Source organism: Canis aureus, chromosome 29 (assembly GCF_053574225.1).
Source record: "Canis aureus isolate CA01 chromosome 29, VMU_Caureus_v.1.0, whole genome shotgun sequence".
In the NCBI taxonomy this organism is placed as follows: domain Eukaryota; kingdom Metazoa; phylum Chordata; class Mammalia; order Carnivora; family Canidae; genus Canis; species Canis aureus.
The window spans coordinates 34417688-34445000 of record NC_135639.1 but is presented as its reverse complement, the minus strand read 5'-3'; the positions used below and the strand labels follow the sequence as shown (position 1 = coordinate 34445000).

Here is a 27313-nt window from a genome sequence, read left to right as displayed (position 1 = left end):
TTCTAAATATCTTATAGATATTTTTATACTGTAAATGAAATCACTTTTCCTGTAACATTTTTCTAATTGATTACTACTGATACAAGAATGGAATTTTAATGTTTATCTTTTGACAACTTTGGTGAATTGTTTCTAATGGTTGATCTAAAGATTTTCTTGAATATTTTTGTACAATCATGGAATAAGTTTTTTTTTGCTTCCTTTCTACCTTGTATATATCACATTGCCTTCCCTTATTACAATGATTAGTAGCTATAGCATGGTACAGCTGAACAAAAAAGTGATTACATAGTATTCTATTTGTTTTTGCCTTTCAATGGAAATCCTTTTGAAATCTGATCATTAATTATGTTGATGCAGGTTTTTATCAGCTCAAGAGTTTTTTGTTGTTCTTTTTTTGAAAGAGAGCATGTGCATACACATGTGCATACACGAGCAGGGGTGGAGAGGAAGAGCAGAGAGAAAGGGAGAGCGAGAATCTTTAGCAGGCTCCACATGGGCTTGACTTCATGATCCAAAGATCATGACCTGAGTCAAATTCAAGAATCAAAACACATGATCAACTGAGCCACTCAGGAACCCCTCTTGCTCTTTTTCGTCATGAAGGAGTGCTGAGATTTATCAAATGCTTTTTCTGAGCCTACCAAAATGACTGCCTAACACTTGAGTTGGGACCCATTTGATTTAATGAAAATAAATTTAATGTATTGGTAGACCAGAATTTTTTTTTTAAAGAAACAATATAAGAGAGGGACCAAGATATTAGATAGATAATGTTTGGTAAAACTTTTGCTTTAACTGCTTATACAAACACACAGGGATCCCTGGGTGGCGCAGCGGTTTGGCGCCTGCCTTTGGCCCAGGGCGCGATCCTGGAGACCCGGGATCGAGTCCCACATCAGGCTCCCGGTGCATGGAGCCTGCTTCTCCCTCTGCCTATGTCTCTGCTTCTCTCTCTCTCTCTCTGTGACTATAAAAAAAAAAAAAAAACAAAAAAAACACACATATGTGTTCTGAGTTGGTTAAAAAAAAAACATGCTTTTCAGTGGGTCATATACAAAAAAAGTCTGAAAGCAACTGATCTATACTATTTTGAAGCATGAAAAACCATTATAAAGGACAAACATTCTACTGTAAGGTTTCCTGAAAATTAATAACACAATGCTTAGCTTTTGTTCATTTAAAAATACTCAGTTTTTCTTGGGATGCCTGGGTGGCTCAGGGGTTGAGCGTCTGCCTTGGGCTCAGGGCACAATGCCAAGGGTCTCAGGGTCAAGTCCGGCATAGGTTTCCCCACAGGGAGCCTGCTTCTCACTCAGCCTATGTCTCTGCCTCTCTCTCTGTGTCTCTCATGAATAAATAAATAAAATCTTTAAAAATAAATAAATAAAATACTCAGCTTTTCTTGGTATCTTTATTTAAATAATAATGTTTTAAATATATGTTAATATTTTAAGTATTATTAACATAATAAATTATAATCCCTTGATGAAGAAAATGACCCACATTCACAGAAAAAACATCTGAAGTCACTAAAAGTAAAAAGTAAATTAAGTGTGAATTTTTCTGAGAAGCATTCTTTTTCAAGGATCACTTCTGTAAAATGTTGTATGTATAACTTCTACAGTGAGAATATACAGCTTCCATTATGTTCCAAACATATCTATGACCTTAAAAAGGGACAAAATCTCTACTCTAAAAAGTTTAATGTTAGTTTATACTTCCTTTTTTTAACTAGTTTTTTAAAGATTTATTTATTTTAGAGAGAAAAAGAGTGCGTGGATGTGCGTATACAAGTAGGGGAAGGGCAGAGGGACAGAATCTCAAGCAAACTCCTTGCTGAACATGGAGCCAGATGTGGTGCTTGATCTCATGACTCTAAAATCATTACCTGAGCCCAGACCAAGAGTTGGACACTTAAGAGTGCGCCCCTCGTTTATACTTCTAAAATCAGAAGTAACTTGGCATTTGCATTACTTCTATCACATTTTCTGTACTTTTGTACTGAGTCTGGCTCAGTCATCTCTTGGCTGTTTATACTACTTCATACCACTAACTGCCTAGCCTTGTTAGTGGTTTATAAAAAAACAAGTTTTGTCCAAAAAAATAATAATAATAAAAAATTAGAAAACAAGCATGCCCTCAGAATCCATCTTTTTTTTTTTAAAGATTTTATTTATTTATTCATGAGAGATACACACACACACACACACAGAGAGGCAGAGACACAGGTAGAGGGAGAAGCAGGCTCCATGCAAGGAGCCTGACGTGGGACTCGATCCCAGGTCTCCAGGATCACACCCTGGGCTGAAGGTGGCGCTAAACCGCTGAGCCACCCGGGCTGCCCCCTCAGAATCCATCTATACATACATGACCATTCAATGTTTCTCTTTGCCCATCCTTCCTAAAACCTGCCTCTAGAACATTTTAAGATTGTTCCCTGCTTGTGACCAGAAGTAATATCACCTACCTTATTCACGGGATTTTTTTCTGGAAGATTTGTGGTTGCTTCCTGATTATGATTTGCCACTGGTGAGGCTATTTAAAAAAACAACTCCCAAAGAGGAGCTCCAACATGTTCTGCACAATAGCAGCATTGTTGGTGTAAGTAATCAAAACCTACCAGAGATACTACTTAAAAGACAAAAACCATTTGGATGTAATGATTTTGAAATTGATTTTTTTTAAAAACTCACATCCCCTTCTTGATATACCATGAATGCTGACATTCTCTACAAAAGCCACCTTTCTTTCCTTTTCTTAGTAGGAGTGGGGCAGAGAGAGGGGAAGAATCTTAAGCTGGCTCCACACCCAATACAGAGCTCAGTCTTATAACCCTGAGATCATGACCTGAGCTGAAATCAAGAGTCGGACACTTAACCAACTAAGATGCCTAGGTGCACTCAAAGCCACCTTTCAAACAGCTCACCATTACATAGACATTTTAGGGACCACAGTATTCATCTTAGCAATGACATTGATACTGAGTGCCAAGTCCTATACATCTAAAGAATATAATAATATCTCTGCTTCTAATCGCAAATGTTTAAAAACTCCTATGATTCTCTCTACCCACCCCATAAATAAATAAATCTTAAAAAAAAAAAAAAAACTCCTCCTAATTCGGGGTACCTGGCTGGCTCAGTCGGAAGAGCATGTGACTCTTACTCTTGGGGCCATGAGTTTGAGCCCCACATTGGGTGGAGAAATTACTAAAAGCAAAACATTAAAAAAAATACCCTCCTTCTAATCCTACAAGCTATGTTAATTCCCTGGCTGCTGTTGGGATATACTGGAATGGTATCCACACTGAAAGAAAGCTGTCTTTATAGTCTTAAAACATGTTCCCCAAAATAAGTTATATAAGATGCACAAATTTGTAAGTACACAAGCAATCTATATTTTTATGCCATTTTATAATCTACAAAGCAGTATTTTAATCATAGCAACCTGTTAATGATGATTACATCTGGTGAGTAGGACTGGCAGGAGTAGATGAGGAAAAGAGAGTTGCTGTTTTAGCTTTTTTAAAAAAATACTTTTGCACTGTTTAAATATTTAAATTAAACATGTACTTTTTAATGAATAACTGAATAAAGAAAAAGGGCACAATTATGAAATCAAAGATCTCCACATTTATTTTATTCTATTCCCTGTCATTCTTGGAAAGAGATTGTAGCACTCTGAGAGCAGGGACCTGGTGTGCCTTTCACAGAGTTCCAGCTCCCACAGAACCACCCCCATGAGGGATGATAGGCATGTAAAAGGAGTTGAGGTGGAAGTGATGGGAGCAAGATGATTCAAAAAGGCTAGAAGTAAGCATTAAAAAAAGTACTTCTAGGGATCCCTGGGTGGCGCAGCGGTTTAGCGCCTGCCTTTGGCCCAGGGCGCGATCCTGGAGTCCTGGGATCGAATCCCACGTCGGGCTTCCGGTGTATGGAGCCTGCTTCTCCCTCTGCCTGTGTCTCTGCCCCTCTCTCTCTCTCTGTGACTATCATAAATAAATAAATAAATTAAAAAAAAAAAAAAAAAGTACTTCTATTTGGAAGGTAGACTTCAGAATAAAGATCTATTATCTCTCTTTGAAATGCTACTTAACATCTATTCATGCCTCTAGCTGTTATGCTCCTAAAACATTTAGACCCCTGTTTGAATGATGACCAGAGTAAGCCCTCCAGAGGGCTAAAAAATTGCTTAGGTCATTATTAATATAATTTTGAAAAAAAAAAAAATTTCGAGACTATCATTCCAAGTTTTATGTATGAAGTCCACTGCCAAAAGCCCATTTGACATCTTTTTGAACTATCAGCCAAAGTGCTAGTCACCTGGTGACTTCATTCTGTTTCTAAACTTTGAATTCCGTTCTATATCTTCTTATCCAACAAACTTGCTTCATATTTGATCATTTTTCTTAATAACCCATCACTTTCTCCATGAAACTCATACACCTAAGCTTCAGCCTCATCTTAAGTCACAAGTCACAAATATGAGTGCCTACACAGGAACCAGGCAGATAACATAGGTGAAGTATGGTAAGTCCTAACAGGGTGTAGCAACAATGTAACAACCTTTTCTCAGGACTGAGAGTTTATAAAGTACAGGATACTAGGAATAAGGAGTTCTAAAATCCTCTAACCTGAACTGTAAAATATAATACTGTGAAAAGAGGCTGTGGGTTTAAATGAGGACAGAACTAATGTGTGAAAGCTGCTGTTGACAAACCTGTCCCAAATTTGCTGAAGGGGTGTTTGGGATTCCCCGTAGCTTTTTCCAACTGAAAGAGTCTCCAAGCATCGTTCATCACATTCTTCTCATGTTCTGAATCAACTGCATTCACCTCTCTGTCTTTGCAACTCTCATCAAACAAGGGGCACAGGAAAAACTGTGCAAACCTAAGGGTGTAAAACACAATTAACAATTTGAAAGCTGTTATTTTTAAGAGTAGCCTTTTGAAAATATGTTTCAAACTTAACAGATAGGACATATGAATTCTACAGAAGAAAAAAACTACCATCCCTACCCAAGAGAAAAGAAATGCAAAATAAATTCTAAGTAACAGAAGAAAAATACTAGACATATATAAGTTCAGAAGTCAGAGATATTTTTTTTTAAAGATTTTATTTATTTATTCATGAGAGATACAGAGAGAGAGGCAGAGACACAGGCAGAGGGAGAAGCAGGCTCCATACAGGAAGCCCGATGTGGGACTCGATCCCGGGTCTCCAGGAATAGGCCCTGGGCTGAAGGCGGCGCTAAACCGCTGAGCCACCCAGGATGCCCTACCCCAAGAGATATTAGTGAAAATATAGTCAACACACTTCAGATGCCAATCCCAAGTCCAAGTTGTACCTGGCCTTCTAACTAACTGGCTATAGACCAGAGGTTCCCACCACCTCCTCTGCTTCAATTAATTTGCTACAGGAGCTCACAAAACTCAGAAAAACATTTTACTTACTAGATTACCAGTTTATTATAAAAGGATATAATTCAGAAATAGCCAAATGGAAAGGATGCACAGGGCAAGGTACATGGAAGAGGCACGGAGGCCACTCTCCCCAAACCTCCATGTGGTCACCAACCTGAAGTTCTGTAAACCCTGTGCTCTTGGGTTTCTATGGCAGCTTCATTACCTAAGCATGACTGATTAAATCACATGACTGATTAAATCACAGGCCATTGGTGACTGAACTCCAGCCCCTCCTCCCCTCCTGGAAGGTCTGGGGATACGTGTCAAAGTTCCAAATTTCCAAGCTAGTTACCCTGGAAACCAGTCCCCCAAACAGGTTACCTAGGGGCTTCCCCAAAGTCACTTTATTAATGTACAAAAGACACCTTGAACATTCTCATCAAGTAAGAAATTCTAAGGGTTTTAGGAGATATGAATCAGAAAAGGGAAGAAAGACCAAATATTTATTTCTTTTATAAATCAAAATACTACAACAGCAAAAAGTCAAGGCATATTTATGAAGACAGTAGCAATCTATTTAAGATTTGCAATTTGGCAAGTCACTAAAATCTTTGTTATATATGTCTAATTCTCCAAAAAAGGAAAAGGCAGGTGACAGTTCTTGGGCAAATAAATCTTAAATTCACAGTTTTAGAGGCCACTGAACTAAGACTCAGACATTTTAGGACAAACTAAGTGACCTACTTTTTTTTTTAATTCCTTTTTAAGTAGGCTCCGCACTGGGCATGGAGCCCAACACAGGGCTCAAACTCACGACCATGAGATCAATCTTGATCTAATGATCAAGACATGAGCCAAGATCAAGAGTCAGACATTTAACCAACGGAGGTACCCAGGAGCCCCAGGTGACCTACCTTTTAAAGGCTCTATTTGAATATTTTTCTTCTTATAAAGAAAAACAAACAACTTTATTTAGTTGGGAAAAAAATAATAGAATGAAAACCCCATGAAAGTAGTTTGACCAAGACACAATTATGGGCTTTTACAGAATATTAAGAGAATTTAAAAATGTTAATAACCATTGATTCAACAAATGACGTGGCATGTAACTCTGACGTAGATAATTAAATGCTCCTCTCAAGGCTATCCTTCACTAGTAGTACCAAAGTTTAAACTAAAATAACTTTAGTAAGGGAGCTGGGTGGCTAAGTCAGTTAAGCCTCTGCCTTTGGCTCAGGTCATGATTCCAGGGTCCTGGGGTTGAGCCCTTTAGTCTGGCTCCCTGATCAATGGGGAGTCTGCTGGGGCAGCCTGGGTGGCTCAGCGGTTTGACACCTGCCTTCAGCCTAGGGCCTAATCCTGGGGACCCAGGATCGAGTCCCGCGTCGGGCTCCCTGTGTGGAGCCTGCTTCTCCTTCTGCCTGTGTCTCTGCCTCTCTCTGTGTGTGTCTCTCATGAATGAATAAATAAAATATTAAAAAAAAAAAGGGGGAGTCTGCTTCTATCTTTGCCTCCCCCCTCCCAACCATACTCTCTAATAAATGACTTTTTAAAAATAATAAAAAAATAAAAATAAAACAATTTTAGTTGTAAGTTAACTCTCCTGTATCAGGTTGCGATTTTTTTTTTTTTTTTTATGATAGTCACAGAGAGAGAGAGAGAGAGGCAGAGACATAGGCAAAGGGAGAAGCAGGCTCCATGCAGTGAGCCCGATGCGGGACTCGATCCCGGGTCTCCAGGATCATACCCTGGGCTGCAGGCAGCGCTAAACCGCTGCGCCACAGGGGCTGCCCTCAGGTTGCGATTTAAAGCATGATTTCATATAGTGAATCTTAAGAACCTTTAGACTCCATCTTATAAAAACAAAATCCAGAATTCAGATAAAGCTATCAACAGAAACTGTCTGAAGAGGGCCTAAGAGATTCTTGGATCTATAGATATCTCAGCAATTGTACTTCACAGTTCAACTGTCAAAGAAACTGCTATCACTACATGATATTTATTCTATGCACACAGTAAATATGATACTGTGCTAAGTACTTTACACATACCAATCCAAAGGAAAACTCCATCTATCTTGAGTCTATAATCAAAGATACATGGAAACAGATATTTCTGGACAAGTAACCTCTTTTACCTATCTCAATATGTTTAAGCTACTAAAAAGTACCTAAAAGTGACATACCATAGCTGGATAGATCCATGTAAAGGGTCAAGATAATGACAATATAATCAATATTTTAATAAGATGCTCTTATGTGCCTCAGTGGCACAGTCTGTTGTGTCGGACTCTTGGTTTTGGCTCAGGTCATGATCTCAAGGTTGTGAGATGGAGCCCCGCAACTGTCTCCAAGCTGAGTGTGGAATCTGCTTAAGATTCTCTCCCTTTCCCTCTGCACCCCCCCCCCACTCACACAAATGTTCTCTCTCTAAAATAAATAAATCTCCTGAAAAAAAAAAAAAAAGATGCTTTTATACTAGTGGGCTTTTTTTAATCCTCTGAGTCAAGTAACAGACATCCTCCATCATACAGAGATTATATGAACATCTGCTGTAGCATTTGTAAAGCAGGAAATTAAATGCAGTGTATGATCCCAGGGAACACATTAATGGAAGTCTTCTGGGAATAAATACAAAAGATGATTATACCTCAAAGCTGCTCCCTAAACACTGAAACGTAATCTAGAATAAGTAAGAAACAGGCTACTATGACCCAGCCATGGATCCTGAACCCATGTCTCTTCCCTGTTAATTTTCTTTCCACTAAGGAATAAATTCAAACTACTAGGGTTTTTGTTTGTTTGTTTGTTTGTTTTTTATGATGGTCACACAGAGAGAGAGAGAGAGAGGCAGAGACACAGGCAGAGGGAGAAGCAGGCTCCATGCCGGGAGCCCGACACAGGACTCGATCCCGGGACTCCAGAATCGCGCCCTGGGCCAAAGGCAGGTGCTAAACCGCTGAGCCACCCAGGGATCCCCGTACAATGACTATTATTAATATAAGTAAGCAAATAAAGCTACTACTATAATTGCTAAGTCAAAATTCATTCTAGATCTATCAAAAGGTGCAGAATTATACCTTCTTAGCAATATAGAAAACTATAAAGAGTTACCAAGAAAAAATTCTATTTTGGATAATGAATCAAATCACTAGGATGACAAAAAATTAGAAATTGTTAAGCTGTGTAGAAAGTTGACCAAGAAATTAAATTGGCTTAATGGGGGTTGCTTCAGAAAATACTTTCACAAAACGTCCCCAGGGTTGAAACAGCTGGTCAAAATATTGTGTCACACAATGAAATGTCACCTCATACCAGCGAGAATGGCTATTACCAAAAAGACAAGAAATAACAAGTGTTGGCAAGAACGTGGAGAAAAAGAAACCCATGTTTTGGTGGGAATGTAAATTGGTGCTGCCACTGCAGACAACTCTCAAAAAATTAAAAACAAAATTACCATATGATCTAGCAATTCCGCCTCTGGATTTTTACCCAAAGGAAAAACCCACTAATTTGAAGAAAAGATATAAGCACCCCTATGTTTACTGCAGCATTATTTACAATAGCCAAGGTGTGAAAACAACCTAGGTGTCCATGGATGGATGAATGGATAAAGAAAATGTAGCATATATATACAAAGGGAAGACTACTCAGCTGTTAAAAAAGGAAAAGAAAAAAAACCCCACAAAATCTTACCATTTGCAACAACATGGATGGACCTAAGGGTATTATGCTAAGTGAAATAAGTCAAAGAGAGACAGGTATGATCTCATATATGCATGGAATGTAAAAAACAAATCTCATAGATACAGAGAACAGACTGATAGTTGTCAGAAGAAAGGGGATTTTGGGGTGGGTGAAAGGAGTCAAGAAATACAAACTTTCAGTTCTAAAAATCAAGGGGATATAACGTACAGCATGGTAACTATATTCAGTAACATTGCATTGCCAACTTGAAAGTTGCAAAAGAGTAAATCTTAAAAGTTCTCATAAGAAAACTTTTTTGCAATAAAAAATAAATTAAAAAAAAAAGAAAAGAAAACTTTTTTGTAACTTTGTATGATGACAGATGGTAACAAGATTACAGTGGTGATCATTTTGTAATGTATACAAATACTGAATCATTATGTTGTATACCTGAAACTAATACAATGTCAATTATACTTCAATAAAAAAAAATTGGGGGTGCTTGGGTGGCTCAGCTGGTTAAGCATTTGCCTTCAGCTCAGGTCATGATCCCAGGATACTGGGATAGAGTCCCACATGGGCACTCTACTCAGCAAGAAGCCTGTTTCTCCTTCTCCTTCTTCCTGCCACTCCCTGCTTGTACTCTGTCAAATAAGTAAATTCTTAAAAAAGAAAAAAATTCTATATCCAATAAGTATCCTTGAGAATAGAGTAACTAAAGGAGAACAGAATATTCAAGTTCTACCATCCTGGAATAGGAGCATGTTTGAAAAGAAATCCATGACACTATTACAGTTTATTCTTCATCACATGCTTCATATATAATACTACTTAGAACGGGAAGAGCTGGCAAGAATTTTAAGACTGGTTTAAAGTCAAGCCATTATTTTTCCTCTACCACAAAATAAATATGTATCACCCATTTTTTTTTTTTTTAATAAAACACAGGGGAAAATACTGGTTAAAATACTTCTTGTTAAGCTATAAAGCTGTGAAGACATCTTTATAAAAATAGTAACTGTTACTATTGTTAATGTAATAAAATGCTCACGTTGGATAATTCCTATGGTACTCGGCATTACCTGTCTAGGGCACCTTCTAGGTGTTCGTGGGAAACGTCAAAATAGTAATTGGTATGTTCTCCACTGGTAAAGGCATTTGAACTTCCTGCATGCTCACTGAGAAACTGGCTGTATTCATTTTCTTTAGGGTATTTCTTTGTTCCCAAAAATAGCATATGTTCACAAAAATGACTTAAGCCAGCAATATTTGGAGGATCTGACAATGAACCTGAAAGAGAAAAAACATACATACATACAACACATCTTTTTTTTATGTTTAAAGTTAGAATAAAATACAGATGGATTGCAGATGATCTGGAACTTCCGTTAACATGACAGCTCCAACCATACAATCAGAGAAAGTTAGGCATAGGCTGCTCTAAAATGGTATTGTTTAAATTCTAGCCTCAGCTTGTGATACTAATTAGCTGGTAACTTTGGGCAGATTACTTAACCTCTCTGGACATTAGTTTCCTTACCTATCATACACTGGAGGGGAAGAAACAGTTGAATTCACTGTTTGATAAGACCTAGAGCTTTCTAGTTCTGACAATTTATTGCAGGGGACAATACAGAGTAGTGGTAAGAGCACAGGTTTAGGGTTATCTGCTCTGCTGACTCTGAAACTGTGAGCACAATATTTTATCTTGCCTCAGTCACTTTTTCTATACATACCTCATCTAGAGAGCTGTGTGAACACAAATTAGATGATATTTACAAAACACACACCATGTCATACTTAGAAGTAATTATTTGTTCAATACATGATGGTTATTACCTTATTTCCTCAATTTTAAAATACCACTGAGTTAAATAAAAACTTTTCAGATAGAAAAAAAGAAACATACTTATGTACATATAAGCAAGAATCAATTTGACTAAAGCCACATTAAATGTAAAGGAAATGTCACACAAGAATCAAAAAAATATATTTCCTAGTGTATCAAAAGTGTATAAAAGTGAAAGCATTACCACTGCTACTATAAAGGATGAGGATTAATTTCCTTGCTGCTAGGTCACCTTAGCTGAGAACCTAAAAAAATAAATGTAAGATTATTTTATTTTGACAAATGTAGATTGTCAATGGCTGTTCAGGGCTATTGTACAAAGTAAGGCACATCAAACTGATAACTAGGAGGTCTTTATCTGCACACCCATGGAGAGTTCTAATAAATGTCAACATAAGATCAAGAAAACAAAACAAAGTTTAATTCACAATTTTAAATTGTACCTATGTGTACATCAAGTGCTGCTGATGACTTATCTGTGGTCGGATCACTGATAAGAAGTACTTTGATACCATTGGCCAGTTCTAGCCCACGGTATTCTCTCTTGTCTTCAGGGGATTTGATAATGTGATTTCCTAGTCTCTTGATAGCTGGATTATTCATTTTGCTATAACTCTTCTCTTGGAAACTGAAAAGAAAAAAAGTATTAATTGTTGCACTGTGGCTTATTTTTTTTTAAAGACTAAAAAGTAATTATTAATTTAGTAATTACTAAAAAGTAATACCAAGCAAACCCATATAATACATCATCAGATTAAAAAAATGTATCTGGAGGAAACTTTTTCTATAGCTTACCTACAGGGTAAAATCATTTCTCTCTTCCCTCTTACCCCTCATTCTTGTTAGGGAAATGCTAACAATATTGTTTTTGCAGAGTCCAATTTGATCTAGGAGAGCACTTGGATGGAAATTTGAGACAGGATAGGTTGAGCAATGAGCTGGTCAGTGTATTGACCTAGAAAAGAGTTTTTAATAACCAATAACTGCTTTCCCACACATTTCAGAATTTTTTTTTTACATTTCAGAAATATTTACTAAAGATGAGAAGTTGTGTGAGGATTAGTATTCGACCAACCAAAACATTGCTGATGATATTCAAAAATAGGGCAGGGGCAGCCTGGGTGACTCAGCAGTTTGGTGCCACCTTCAGCCCAGGGCGTGATCCTGGAGACCCGGGATCGAGTCCCACTTCGGGCTCCCTGCATGGAGCCTGCTTCTTCTGCCTGTGTCTCTGCCTCTCTGGGTCTCTCATGAATAAATAAATAAAAATCTAAAAAAAAAAAAAAAAAAAAATAGGGCAGAACTAGAACTCATGGGTCCAATATGTCCATGCTCAAACAGAACAGAACAGAACACAGGGGACTACAACCCTCAATGAGAAAAAAATCCTGTAAAATTCTTTTTTTTTTTTTTTTTAATTTTTATTTATTTATGATAGTCACAGAGAGAGAGAGAGAGGCGCAGAGACACAGGCAGAGGGAGAAGCAGGCTCCATGCACCGGGAGCCCAACGTGGGATTCGATCCCGGGTCTCCAGGATCGCGCCCTGGGCCAAAGGCAGGCGCCAAACCACTGCGCCACCCAGGGATCCCAAAAATCCTGTAAAATTCTGATACAAAATAAGATACCTGGATTACACTAGGAAGGCGCGGGGGGTTGGGGGGGGTGGCGGGGGGGAGGGGAGGGGAGGAGTACATACAAACAAGTAAAAAAGGTGGGAAGGAACCCCAAGCAATTTTTATAATCTGGTGAAAAACTGAATGCCAGAGCAGGAAGAGTCTAGTTGTCTTAAGATGTTAGATAAATTCTCTTACAAAGGACTTCCCTCTCTAGGAAAGCTGGGTTACCAGAATGGGAAGAGGCTAGACATGGAATTTGGTAGGAGTGTTGCCTATAATTAGCGCAAGGAAGAGATGTTCCAGAGTCTGGGATTGTGTATGTTTTTGAGACTAAGAGTTGATGCTCTTTTTCTCTATACTGGGAATCATTTAAGAGACAAAAATGAGCCTGTTATATTAGTAGGCCAACAGACTAATCAGATAAAGTCTGATCTGAGACTACAGAGGAAAAATGACCCTAAAGCTAGCATATATTCTTCTTACCTAGAAGAAGACAAAAGAGGTAGATCTATTTGCTTCTTAAAGACTGAGAGACATCCAGATTTAAATCAGAAGGGGCATAAATATAAATAGGCATAATATTATTTTCAATAAAATCTTTGTCCTTTGTATTAGAATATCTGGAAGTTAAAGGAGGGATAAATCCAGTTTGCTTTTACCAGAATATATTCCTCTCTGAAATTAACTAACTACTCTTCTGAGTAACAAATGATTAACCAAAGAGGTCTGCTCCTATTAAGATTGTCCCCTAGATCTCCTTTTAAGATTCTTTGGAATTTTCAAAATCAATAGTCTAGGTCATAATAAATATATAAAACTTTTAAAAAATCACATAATACTTTATACAGATACTGCTAATAGTCATGCCCTATTTATAGTAAAAATTATTTCTTGAAAAACAAAGCATAAAATATAATGCTAACATTTTTGGGATATAAGATCACCATTGGAAAATTCCAACTCCTATTTCATTAGTCACAAGCCACTGAAGTTCGATGTTAAAGACAGATGAAAATATGTGAGTGCAAAGTCTTAAAAAAAGGTGTTTTGTGGTTAAAAAAAAAAAAAATCTCAGGGAACAGAAAACGATCTATCTGAACCTCCAAGGAAGAACACAAGGATAATAATCCTGGTTAAGGTATTTCCCAAGAACAATCTGTTGGGATTGCAATAAATGCCTTCAATATAGAGCTGATTTCAAAGACTTTAATCTGGGTTGAGATTAAATAAACCATGAGACAGCCTTCATTGAGACCCCCAGGAAGAAGGGCAGCATTAAAAGACAATAGGAAAGCTCAGAGTGTACCACAGAGAATAGCTTAGGGTCCCTCCTCTAAAGCTCTACTAGAGAGAGGGGTTGGGATTCTCTCCGGAACAAAAACCAAAGGTTATTTGTTTTTATTCCATTGCCATTGTTTTCACCTAACTCCTCTTAGTGTGCTCACCCCAGGTAGTCTGACCTAGGGGAGCCTAGGGCTACAAGGGCTACAAGTGACTAAAATGAAATGATGATGATGATGATGATGATGATGATGATGATAGAGCTCTAAAAAGTCTGTCCAACCCACAGTTGTGGTGGGGAGATGAAATACAGCTCACTTTAGTAGGACAAATTGTCTTATTCTGTGGGAGGTGGAAAATTCATCAGAAGTAAGATAACCACCCTCCACTATAGGCTATATTCTGTACCTTGTTCAGGGTTCAGTTTCCCTTGTCCAGATTTTCTTTTTTTTCCCAGAGGAAAAAATATGTACCATCAGAGTTCATCACAGGCATGCACAGAGAACTCATTTAGATACTCAAGGCATGACTGAGTGAAATCTCTGGTGATTGAGCACAAAGATATGAATTTATTCTCTAAGTCAAATATAAAAATTAGTCCAACTACTTTTAGACATTAGTACAAGAGATCAAGAACAACTATAAATTTCTATGCTGGCAATGCTACCAAATCAAGTATCATGACTTCTTGAGGAAGTAAAAGCCAAAAGAAACAGTAGCAACATCTTCAAACAAGATCCATCCCCAGCAATCTATATTCAGTAGGCATAGTCTGGATCCCTGCAGCCTATCTATCAGCACATCCTACAACAATTTGATTCTCACCTTCTGGAGAACTGAAGGAAATGATCGGGAACTCCTCTGACGATGAATTCATCAACAGCTTGCCTGTCTCTGTATTTATACTCTGTATTCATGAGATCACATCCCAGCTCCCTCATTAGCATAAAGCCTTCAGGAATAATTCTGACTTTCAGATGACAGGCTGGTGCTAACTCAAATGCTTTCCCAGACACTTATTTGGTATTTTTAACCTAAGTCAAAATCTTAGGAGCAATAAAACTACTTTCAAATTTACCAACATTATCATACATTGGAAGCTTCATAAGGCACAACATTGTCAGTGTTCAGCATTCTGATAAACAGGAGAGGGATTTAGCAATTATGGTATATTTTGCAATTCTGTTCAGAATTTAAAACTAATATAAAAGCTGGAAGAGTCATTACATGTTATCTAGTCCTTTGCAGTTCATGGACTGGCAGCACTGGCTCTTCCTGAGAGCTGGTTAACAATGTAAAATAATCAAAAACCACCAGAGACCCACTGGGCCAGAATCTGCATTGCATTTGAACAAGATCCCTAAGTGGGCTAGTACCCTCATCTTACTTATAGGGAAACTGAAGGTCAGGGAACTTAAATCACTTGCCCCAAGATCATACAGCAAAAAGTTACAATGAGAACTCAACTCTTAACTTTCAGTCCTGTGTCCACCCCAGGTCCCCCAAAGCCAAAAGAACATTTAAGGAGGCCTATTAAGATGCAGACAATACGCCATGTACATTAGCTATAAAGATAGTATCCCAGAGCCCTCGCTCTGAAGGAACTCAGACTAGTGAAGGGAAAACAGGCCATTACCTTTTTAAGCGTGGTGACAGAGTTGTTCCTGGGGCACTATGGGAATAATGAAACAGGGGCATCTAACTCTGTGTAGGAGGGGAGAGAGGGGAAAGAGAGGCAGTGGAAGCATGACAAATAAAAGGAAAGACATACCTGAGCAAAGGACTGGTGATGAGAGAAAAAAAAAAAACAACAGGAGGCATAAAGCAGAAAAACAAAAGCACCAGAACTCCCCCTGAAAGATCATGGATTTTATCGAGACATGTAAAGACCTAAACTGCAGGTGTGCAAAATTAAATTCCCAAATAGGTCATTTTCAAATTCCCATACCAAGAGGAAATTTTTTATGCAAATCATCTTTTATTCAGATAACCTTTGACAGTCTTTTATCTCATATCTCTTTAAGTGTTTCACAGCCTATTTAATAGGAGATTGAGAAATTTTTTTGCTCTCTACCCACCCCCGTAGCCCCAGACATATTTAAAGGCAGACTTCATCTATTTCTAATTTCTAAATGCATGACCTATAAACTCAAACAGGTGAATGCCCTGCTAATAGCAAAATTAGAAATCAAAACCTCCCTTCTGTGGAATCCATCCACCCACTCCTAAAACTGGAGGTGGAAGCTGAGCTTGCCTATGGCACTCCTGGATGGGGAGGAGGCACCCACAGAGAAAATGTCTGAAATCAGAATGACACCATAAACATCCTTTCTTCCTGGAAGAAAACAGAGGTTAAGACTGAATATCAAGGTAGTATCGGTAAGGGTTCAGTGGTATGAGCCCTAGAATGCTTCAGAGTAAGATCACATATTCTCAAATATTATTCATGTTACTTAATGTAAAAAAAAAAAAAAAAAAAAATCACAACATGTCTCAGGGAAGCAAATGCCCATGGCTCTTCAGCTATACAGAACAGTATACCTCACTTTATATGCCAGCTAGATCATAAAGGTAGGTACAAACTAAAATCCTGTCAATTAAATCTCAATTCTAACTCTCTATCCTCTGGAAAGAAGTTTAAGATGAAAAAATGAACCTTAAATGAGTAAGGGTGATTGCAATTTAAAAGGACTCCTACTGGGACACCTGGGTGACTCAGCTCAAGGCGTGATGCTGCAGTCCCACATCAGGCTCCTCATAGAGTCTACATCTCCCTCTGCCTGTCTCTGCCTGTCTGTGTTTCTCATGAATAAATAAAATCTTAAAAATAAATAAATAAATAAATAAATAAATAAGAATGAATGAATGAATGAATGAATGAATGAATAATGAATGGACTCCTACAGGGGTGGCTCAGTTGGTCAAGCATCTGACTTGATTTCAGCTCAGGTCATGATCTCAGAGTTGTGAGACCAAGCCCCCATTCAGTTGTTCACTCAGCGAGGAGTCAGCTTGAGATTCTCCCTCTCCCACCACCCCTCCCACTGCACATGAGTGAGTGTGTGTTGACACACTCCCTCTGAAATAAATGAAATTTAAATAAATAAAGGAATCCTACAGCAGCAGCATTTTGGAGATAGGTGCTTTTGCAAATTTTTAGTTCTGGTACATACATATCAATGGCTGATGGTCATTTCAAAAGTGACAAGCTTGGGATCCCTGGGGGGCGCAGCGGTTTAGCGCCTGCCTTTGGCCCAGGGTGCGATCCTGGAGACCCGGGATCGAATCCCACGTCGGGCTCCCAGTGCATGGAGCCTGCTTCTCCCTCTGCCTATGTCTCTGCCTCTCTCTCTCTCTCTCTGTGTGTGACTATCATAAATAAATTTAAAAACAAAAACAGAAACAAAAAAACAAAAGTGACAAGCTTAACATGGAACACTTTATAGGGGCTTTATGGAGGTTGAAGCAAATGAACAAGACCTCCATTTTTTACCCCTTGCCACACAGTTAGTTGACCACAGGTTTCTTACAGTTGTAGTTTGGGGACTGAGGGTGTTTCACACCTTCTTTCTTCCACAGGGAGTCTTCAGGCTTTTAGAAAATTTAAGATGCCATGTACAAAACTATTACTAACAATTACTCTCATATACTTTATAAACTGCCCATTTAATTTTCCCATTCTCCCTAAGTGACAGGTCACAGCAGCTGCTGATGACCATTCTCCTCAACCCCAGAAGACGAAACAAAAGCTCAGTGATTAAATGACTTCCCCCAAGGGCATTTACACAATTGATTTGTGGCAGAGCTGGAACTATAGAGAAAGAGGAAGCGTGGGAAGGGGAGGGGCAGAAGGTGATACTTAAGGAAATTATAAATGGCTTTTTTCCTCAGCTCACAGTTACCACCCCCACAGCCATTCCCTGACCCCATTCCCCTCCCTTACAATCCCAAATAACAACAAGGAAACAAAAATTAAAACAGGTCGAAATAAATGCTCCAAGGAGAGTTTTCAGTTCTTTTACTCCCCTCTCCCCACAGAAAACAGAGATAGGTAGTGGAGGGAGCCTGGAAGAATGCTTTTAATCTGCCAGAGATTAGAATCTCCCTGCGCTGAGAATCATTATCTCATGATACTTGATACATGATAATAAAAATTAAAAAGGAAAACATATGGCAAGATTAAATGTATAGCAGGTTTAAAGAGAGAAGAGTATGTACAATTGTCCTGTGTGTGAAAGGGAATATGATAATTACTACAGTAGACATGGTAGGACTATATGGCTAATTTTAATTTTTCAGAAGCAAACATTAAGCCACAGGAACAGAAAAAAAGGAGAAAAATCACAATCATCTAGGTAGATGCAGAAAAAAATAAGTAAATTCAACAATCTATCTTTTTTAAAAAACTACAAACTAGAAATGGAAGAAAATTCCTTTATCTGAAAAATATCCACAAAAACTACAGCAATTATCATACTCAGTGGTAAAATGCAGACATCTGCAACCCCCTTCCCCACAAACAAGACATCACTATCCTCTCTTCTATTCAACAAGGGACTGATGATTCTGACAAGTCCAATAATGCAAGGAAAAAAAAAAAAAAAAAACACATCAAGATGAGAACAGAGAAAGGCAACTAACATCATTCATGGGTGACATGACTGTGTATGAAGAAGTTCAGAGCAAGTCTGCCCAAAATATATCACTTTGGCATGTAGACTATTTTGAGTTGAAGGCAATCAAGACCTTGCAGGCTCAAGAGAAATTATGACCCCTCTCATAACTACCCAAAAGAATCTAAATTGGGGGTCTCTCCCGTAAGTTTTTACCAAAGATAAATTTTATCTGAGTGACTCATGTGTATGGCGGCAGGGGGACAGGTGGGTAAACATCTAGTTATCAAATATCTGTTCTTCTTACTGCCCTATGAACTGCCCTCCTCTTTGAGGCCCCAGGCCCCATCTCACTCTTTAGCTCAGGACAGCATATATACCTCATTTTACCTTTCTGTCTCTGAATCTCTCATCTAGGTATGATTCCTATACATACAAAATTAAATTTGATTTTCTTCTGTTAGTCTGTCTCATGTCAATTTAATTCTTAGACCAGCCAGAAGAACCTTTGAAGGACAAGAGAAAATTTTTCCTCCCTAGCATGTAAATAGAAAACCCCAAGAATCTCTGACAACTTCCATTTTTGGATAGGATAGTAATAGTTCATGGCAACCAGATTCAGCTTCAATAAATAGAAAGGCCAGGGGATCCCTGGGTGGCTCAACGGTTTAGTGCCTGCCTTTGGCCCAGGGCGCGATCCTGGAGTCCTGGGATGGAGTCCCACGTTGGGCTCCCAGCGTGGAGCCTGCTTCTCCCTCTGCCTGTGTCTCTGCCTCTCTCTGTGTCTATCATGAATAAATAAATAAAGAAATATTTAAAAAATAAATAAATAAATAGAAAGGCCATGATAAACTAGAAAATCATATCTTCAAAGATGTTGGAGAGCTGTGGAAGAAATGAGGGTTGGGTGAACTGCAAATTCAAGAGATGGGAGAGCCCTCTGGGGTAGCTGATGATCATCACCTGTCTTCTTCTCTGGGGGTATTTGCTGATTTTGAAAGCAGACTGAAGATCACAACATTTGGCCTAAGAAGGGCTCTACTCAAGAAAGATAAATAATAGAGGCTTCGGTGGGTGCAGGAGTTTGGTGTGACAGATTAAAGGCTCAAGATGCCCCAAATGCATGGTTGATTTTGTCACAAATTTTTTTTTTTTGTCACAAATTTTCTAAGCTATCACTACATACCCACCAGAATGGCAAAAATGAAAAAGATGGAACATATTAAGTGACAGAGAACTTAGAGAGTAACCCAAACTCTCATACACTGCTGGTGGGAATGCAAATTGGTACAACCATTGTTTAAAAACTGGCAGCCTAACATGCACATGAGAAAATGCTCTGCATCACTTGCCATCAGGGAAAAACAAATCAAAACCACAATGAGATACCACCTCACACCAGTGAGAATGGGGAAAATTAACAAGGCAGGAAACCACAAATGTTGGAGAGGATGTGGAGAAAAGGGAACCCTCTTACACTGTTGGTGGGAATGTGACCTGGTGCAGCCACTCTGGAAAACTCTGTGGAGGTTCCTCAAAGAGTTAAAAATAGACTTGCCCTACGACCCAGCAATTGCACTGTTGGGGATTTACCCCAAAGATACAGATGCAATGAAACGCCGGGACACCTGCACCCCGATGTTTATAGCAGCAATGTCCACAATAGCCAAACTGTGGAAGGAGCCTCGGTGTCCATCGAAAGATGAATGGATAAAGAAGATGTGGTTTATGTATACAATGGAATATTCCTCAGCCATTAGAAACGACAAATACCCACCATTTGCTTCGACGTGGATGGAACTGGAGGGTATTATGCTGAGTGAAGTAAGTCAATCGGAGAAGGACAAACATTATATGTTCTCATTCATTTGGGGAATATAAATAATAGTGAAAGGGAATAGAAGGGAAGGGAGAAGAAATGTGTGGGAAGTATCAGAAAGGGAGACAGAACATAAAGACTCCTAACTCTGGGAAACAAACTAGGGGTGGTGGAAGGGGAGGAGGGCGGGGGGTGGGGGTGAATGGGTGACGGGCACTGAGGGGGCACTTGATGGGATGAGCACTGGGTGTTATTCTGTATGTTGGTAAATTGAACACCAATAAAAAATAAATTCATTAAAAAAAAAAAAGAAAAGAGGACGCTAGATTGCAGTCCTAAAAGGCAATGTCTCGGGCTCATGAACTCATCCTCAGTCTGACAAGACTTTCCTTGCAAGTTGATTGTTACCACAGTCTCTCATGCTTTTAGATGTCATTAGTTTCTTCATTTCCGGATTGGAAGTACTCTGCTGAAACAATTTCTTAATCTTATAAATGCTAATGAACTGATATATACCATGCAAAAAATAAAAGAATAAAAAAATAAAAAATAAAAAAATAAAAACTGGCAGCCTAGCGGTACCTGGGTGGTGTAGCTAGTTAATAAGCATCTGACTCTTGCTTTCAGCTCAGGTCTAATCTTGGGGTTGTGAGATCGAGCCATGGGTCGGACTTCATATTGGGCTCCACACTCAGCATAGAGTCAGCCTGGGTTTTTCTCACCCTCTCCCTTTGCTCCTCCCCCCACAGGCACACTCTCTAAAAGAAATAAAAATCTGGGATCCCTGGGTGGCCCAGTGGTAGAGCGTCTGCCTTTGGCTCAGGTCGTCATCCTGGAGTCCTGAGATTAAGTCCCACGTTGGGCTTCCCTCGAGGAGCCTGCTTCTCCATCTGCCTATGTCTCTGCCTCTCATGAATAAATAAATAAAATCTTTAATAAATAAATAAATAAAAACCTTTCTAAAAAGGCAGTCTAAAGCTGACAATCTGACACAATTTATATATTAAATATATACCTGAAATGCACTTGTATATTCATAGCAATACTATTCGTAATAGCCGAAATTAGAAATGATCAAATGTCCATTAACATTGAAAAGAAAAACTAATAAAGTCACACAATGAAATAGTATACAACAGTGAAAATGAAAAGCACAATAAGGATGAATCTCACTAACATAAGGTTGAGTGAAAGAAACTTTCTGCAAATACTAAATACTGCATCCTCCCATTTATGTCAAGTGCAAGAAGTAAAATCAAGCTGTAAGCCTTTTGTCAAGATAGTGTTTCCCTTGGGGGCAAGGAGTGGCGATTAGAAGGAAGTATGAGGGAGTCTTCTGAGACTGATCACATGCCAGTTATACAGATAGGTTCAGTTTGTGAAAATTCAGCAACCTGAACACTTATATTTCAATTAAAAGTTTTTTTAAAATAGTTTTTAAAAATATCAAACATAATAAAATAAAGGAGGAAGGAGATACATGAGTTACCCAAGGCTATAATTATCATGCACAAAAAGTCATCTTGGAAATGGTGCCATATGGAAACTAAGAAGTAGCTGTCCAAATCAAACAAGTGCTAAACTAAGAAGACTCACTAAGAAACAATGGTCCAATTAACATGATAACTATCTAACCCTTCTCGGGTGTGTCCTGAGACAATTATTTCTGTTTATGTCATCTTGGCCACAATAAATAGGAGGCCCATATAAGTAAAGCATGAGTCAAGAGTCAATTTAACTAAGTCAATAATAAAGTCTAATGCTAAATATTCTAACTCAAGTCTTTACATACTAAGTATGATATGAAAACTAGCTTTGGAGTAATTACTTACTTTAGACCCCAGTTAAGATTTAAAAATAAAACTTGATACTCCTAGGGGATCCCTGGGTGGCTCAGCAGTTAAGCATCTGCCTTTGGCTCAGGGAGTGATCCTGGAGTCCCGGGATCGAGTCACACATCAGGCTCCCTGCATGGAGCCTGCTTCTCCCTCTGCCTGTGTCTCTGCCTCTCTCCCTCTCTCCCTTTCTCTCTCTCTCTCTCTGCCTCTCATGAATAAATAAATAAAATCTTTAAAAACAAAAAACTTGATACTCCCAGCAACCAACCAAGAGTGATACGCAATAAATGTAATCCAAATAAAAGCAAAATGATCAAACTTTAAATTCTCCCTTCAATAATTTTCAACATTTATATCAAACAACTTTTTTTTTTGTTTAAAGATTTTATTTATTTATTTATAGAGACACACAGAGAGAGAGGCAGAGACACAGGCAGAGGGAGAAGCAGGCTCCATGCAGGGAGCCTGACGTGGGACTCAATCCAGGGTCTCCAGGATCACGCCCTGGGCTGCAGGCGGCGCTAAACCGCTGCGCCACTGGGGCTGCCCTATATCAAACAACTTTTAACCCTGAACTAGACTGGTTATTTTAAATTTTTTTTTTTTTTTTTTTTTTATGATAGTTACAGAGAGAGAGAGAGAGAGAGAGAGGCAGAGACACAGGCAGAGGGAGAAGCAGGCTCCATGCACCGGGAGCCCGATGTGGGATTCGATCCCGGGTCTCCAGGATCACGCCCTGGGCCAAAGGCAGGCGCCAAACCGCTGCGCCACCAGGGATCCCTAGACTGGTTATTTTAAAACAAAGCAGAAAGTGGGATGCCTGGGTGGCTCAGCAGTTGAGGGTCTGCCTTCAGCTCAGGGTGTGATCCTGGTCTGGGGATCGAGTCCCACATCGGGCTCCCAGTGAAGAGCCTGCTTCTCTCTCTGCCTGTCTCTGCCTCTCTGTCTCCCATAAATAAATAAATAAAATCTTAAAAAATAATAATAAAAATAAAACAAAGCAGAAAGAATACTATATAAAGTTAAAATTTCTTGGAGTGCCCGGGTAGCTCAGTGGGTTCAAAATTGGACTCTTGGTTTCAGCTCAGGTCATGATGATCTCATGGTTCACTGGAGCCCAACTTGGGCTCCAAGCTCAGCAGGCAGTCTGCTTGAAGATTCTCTCCCTCTGCCCTTCCCCTCATTCACACACACACATGTGCACTCTGTCAAACAAATCTTAAAAAGTTAAAATTTCTTCAAACTCAGAACTACTTTTATACATGGGTCATCCTCCTCATAGATGCTCTGTGATCCCAGAACAGCAAGGACAGTTCTAAAATCACTGTCATGGTCTCTAAAGGTTAACTCAAAACACAAGCTAAAAAGATTTTAAGCTGTAATTCTCTCAAGGCAGTCCTTCAAGACAAGCAAACTATAAACACTCATTCTGCACGAGGGGTATACCTCCGCTTGAGGGCTGAGTTCTACCCATATGTACCCCATGGTTCTGACAGAAAAAGAATCTTGCCCTCTTCAGATAATGCTACATCAGGACATTACCCTGAAATGATTTTCCATGCCAGCACTGACCCACTGACCACTTCCAGCCAATGTTCGGTAATTATATACCTTCACCAAACAACCTCTTTACTACTCAGGTCTTGGGTACTAGTAAACTCTTTTGGTCAAATTGGGCTTTTGGGCCTCATCTAGTTTCGCCAATTGGGAGTCACATGAAGGGGCATCTGGGTGGCTCAGTCAGTTAACGTCTGACTCTTTGGTTTTGGCTCCAAGTCATGATCTCATAGGTCATGAGATCAAGCCCCATGTCAGGCTCTGGGCTCAGAGGGGAGTCTGCTTGAAGGATTCTCTCCCTCTGCCCCTCCTCCCACTCATTCATTTTCTCTAAAATAAATATATAAATCTTTAGGGGCACCTGGATATCTCAGTCAGCTAAGCAGTTGCCTTCGGCTCAGGTCATAATCCTGGGGTCCTAGGATCGAGCCCCATATCAGGCTCCGTGCTCAGCAGGGAATCTCTTAAGATTCTCCCTCCCTCTTTCCCTCCTCCACCCCGTACCCTCTCTTTCTCTCAAATAATAAACAAATTTTTTTAAAAAGTCATGTGAAGTGTTCATATGTGCCTGTTGAACTTGACAGAGATAACTAAAATTACATCAGACCTGAGCAGCCTTTATGGCATGTCTCCTATAAAATAGATACAAGACAAAACAAACTTCATCAAGACACAGTGTCTGGTACATAGTAGGCACTCACAAATGGTAACCCTATATTATAACCATCATTATTATGATCTCTCAGGGGTGATATGAAAATAGACTGGCCTCAGTAACCACCATGTTATTACCAGCATTATATACTCATGCAAATTCCAGTTGTACACTGTCATCTCTAGAGGTCAAAAACATTCACTGGACAGGCTGGTCACAGAATGGCACTTCATAAGACTTTTCAGAAAAGCAGGTAAATAACGATCCCTTTATAACTGCTATAGGCAAGCCACTGCTTATGCCAGTGGCTTTCAGCAGGTGACAATTTTGTGGGACATTTGGCAATCTGTCACAACTAAATTGTCACAACTAAAGGGTGAAATGTAACTAGTGAGTACAGGCCAGGGATGCTGCTAAGAATGCTACAATCCATAGGACAGTCCCCACAAGAAAGAATTATCCAGTCCAAAATGTCAATAGGGTCAAGGGAGGAAGACACTAGTGTATAATTCTGACTTAACCATCTAAAAATAATGGATGAAAACCACTACAACCAATTCAATCCACTTAAAATTAGGAGACAGCTTCATCAAAACAAAGAAAGCTGGGGTGCCTGGGTGGCTAAGTCAGTTAAGTATATGACTCTTGATTCTGGCTCAGGTCATGATCTCAGGGTACTGGGATTGAGCCCACCTAAGGCTCTGTGCTCAGTGGGGAGTCTGCTTGAGGATTCTCTTTCCCTCTCCCTTTGCCCCTCTCCCAACTCTCTCACTCTCTCTCTAAATAATAAATTATTTAAAAACACACAAAAGAAAGCTATCTGTACTAAACTCCCATGTATTGATTTATTTATTTTAAAAATATTAAGCCAGAAAAGGATTAAAGGAAGACTGGAGAAAAACTGATAATGAAGGAGAGAAGGGACAAGTTTGCAGAAACTGAATAAGCAATCAAGTACAAAAGTAAAGGGATCTACCTTGAAAAAGGAACATAGCCAGGGCTTGGGACAGACTCTTCCTGAATGCTCAGTTAGCATTTTACACAGCACAAACTCTTTATAGAAATTATACTCTCAGGTACCTGGATGGCTCAGTCAGTTGAGCTCTACCTTAAGTTCAGGTCACGATCCAGGGACCTGGATCCCAGCTTCCTGCAGAGCAGGGAGCTTGTTTCTCCCTCTTCCCTGTAACTCTCCCTGCTTGTACAGTTTCTTTCTCTCTATTAAAAAAATAAATAAAATCCTAATTTTAAAAAAATTATACTTTCAAGAAACCCCTTAGATAGATCCTATTCCCATTTCTCCTAGATGAGGAAATCAAACCTCGTAAAAGTAATTTGGGTATGGCCATACACAGGCATTAAAGAACTAGGATTCATGGGATCCCTGGGTGGCGCAGCGGTTTGGTGCCTGCCTTTGGCCCAGGGCGTGATCCTGGAGACCCGGGATCGAATCCCACGTCGGGCTCCCGGTGCATGGAGCCTGCTTCTCCCCCTGCCTGTGTCTCTGGCTCTCTCTCTTTCTCTCTGTATGACTATCATAAATAAAAAAATAAAAAATAAATAAAAAAAAAATTTATAAAAAAAAAATAAATAAATAAATAAAGAACTAGGATTCAAACCCAAGGCTTTAGACACCAAAGTATCACACCCTTAACCACTTCTACCAAGTCAAACAAACTGTACTTTTTTTTTTTTTAAACCTCTGAAAGGATTCTCACAGAAATGCTGAGCATGGTTATCTATGGGCAGTAGACCATAGGTGATCTTTATTTTTTGTACTTCTCATAACAGTATAGAAAGAATTCTTGAAAAGATAAAACTTAAGGAACTTAAACACGCTAGGCTCTGTGTACTAAGTATATAAGCCCAAGGTGAACTTTCTGTTGTTACTTAGATCAGCTACATCACGATATAACAGGGCTAATTAATAAAGAAAAAATGTGAAACCCCATTTCTGTTCGTTATTGTTGTTGATTTGGTTCCCTTAAGAAACTAGTTGTTGTCTCACAACTGGCACAATTTCCAAAAGAATTGTTTAAACAGTTTGTGATGGGAGGTGAAGATTTTCAGCAGATAATGGAACAGAACCCACAGTCTAATTCCAGAACCTACTTCTCACTTAATTGCTGACCCAATGTGGTTTGGCCCAATGCTGTTATCAATTTTAGGCTTCATTTTCTTCCTACCCAAAGGATAAGAACTTCAGGTAATTTTTTTTATTTTTATTTATTTGAGAGAGTAAGCGAGAGAGCATGAACAGGGTGAGAGGTAGAAGGAGAAATAGACTCCTCACGGAGTAGGGAGCCTAATACAGGCTCGATCCCAGGACTCCAGGATCATGACCTGAGCTGAAGGCAGCCGCTGAGCTACCCAGGTGCCCCAGAATTCAGGTAATTTAGTAACAGCATAGAGTCTGCTCTTCCCTCTCCCTTCGCCTCTCCCCCAGATTGTGCTCGCTCTGACTCACTCTCTCTCAAATAAAATCTTTAAAAAAATGTACAGACAAGATCTACTGACGGATGCTAAAAAGTTTGAGGTAAAAAACGATTTGCATAGTCCCAAAGTATCTCCCCCAAGATATTTACCGACTACAAAGGTAAAGACAATATTTTATTATTCTTGATAATTATACTATGATTGATATACAGGGTAAGCATATTGGTTTTGCAACTTTTTTGTAAGGCTAAATTAGTTCAAAATTTTAAATTTTTTAAAAATTAAAAATATTTCTGGATCCAGACCCTCTGCACCTACCCAAAACAACAACAGAGTTAATGAAGAAGGATGTCTACATTATATTAGAGAATATGTTACAGCCAGGATTCTATGCTCTAGAAGGCCAAAGCTAGAAAAAAAAATTGAATGTTTGTCAAAGATTTTCTTAAAATATGGACATATAAGCACCTGTACATGCTACAACACGGATACACTTTGAAAACATCCCAAGCAAAAGACGACAAAAGACTACATATTATATCCATTCTATTTAC

General features: G+C 39.0%; 1 protein-coding gene across 10 annotated transcripts in view; it reads right to left on the bottom strand.

Moving 5' to 3' along the window:
- IDE (insulin degrading enzyme) overlaps positions 1-27313 on the bottom strand; it is a 140961-nt gene that overhangs the window by 77612 nt on the left and 36036 nt on the right. For 5 of the 10 annotated variants that reach the window (XM_077878390.1, XM_077878389.1, XM_077878394.1 and 2 more), the window contains 3 exons: positions 11386-11570; positions 10176-10383; positions 4723-4892 (listed from right to left, as the gene is read on the bottom strand). In XM_077878390.1, coding sequence (XP_077734516.1) covers positions 4723-4892; positions 10176-10383; positions 11386-11570 — 563 coding nt within the window. Of the gene's footprint in view, positions 1-4722; positions 4893-5455; positions 5479-5579; positions 5711-10175; positions 10384-11385; positions 11571-14666; positions 14787-27313 lie in introns of those variants that run through there. The other 5 variants (XM_077878387.1, XM_077878388.1, XM_077878395.1 and 2 more) reach the window with 4 other exon arrangements.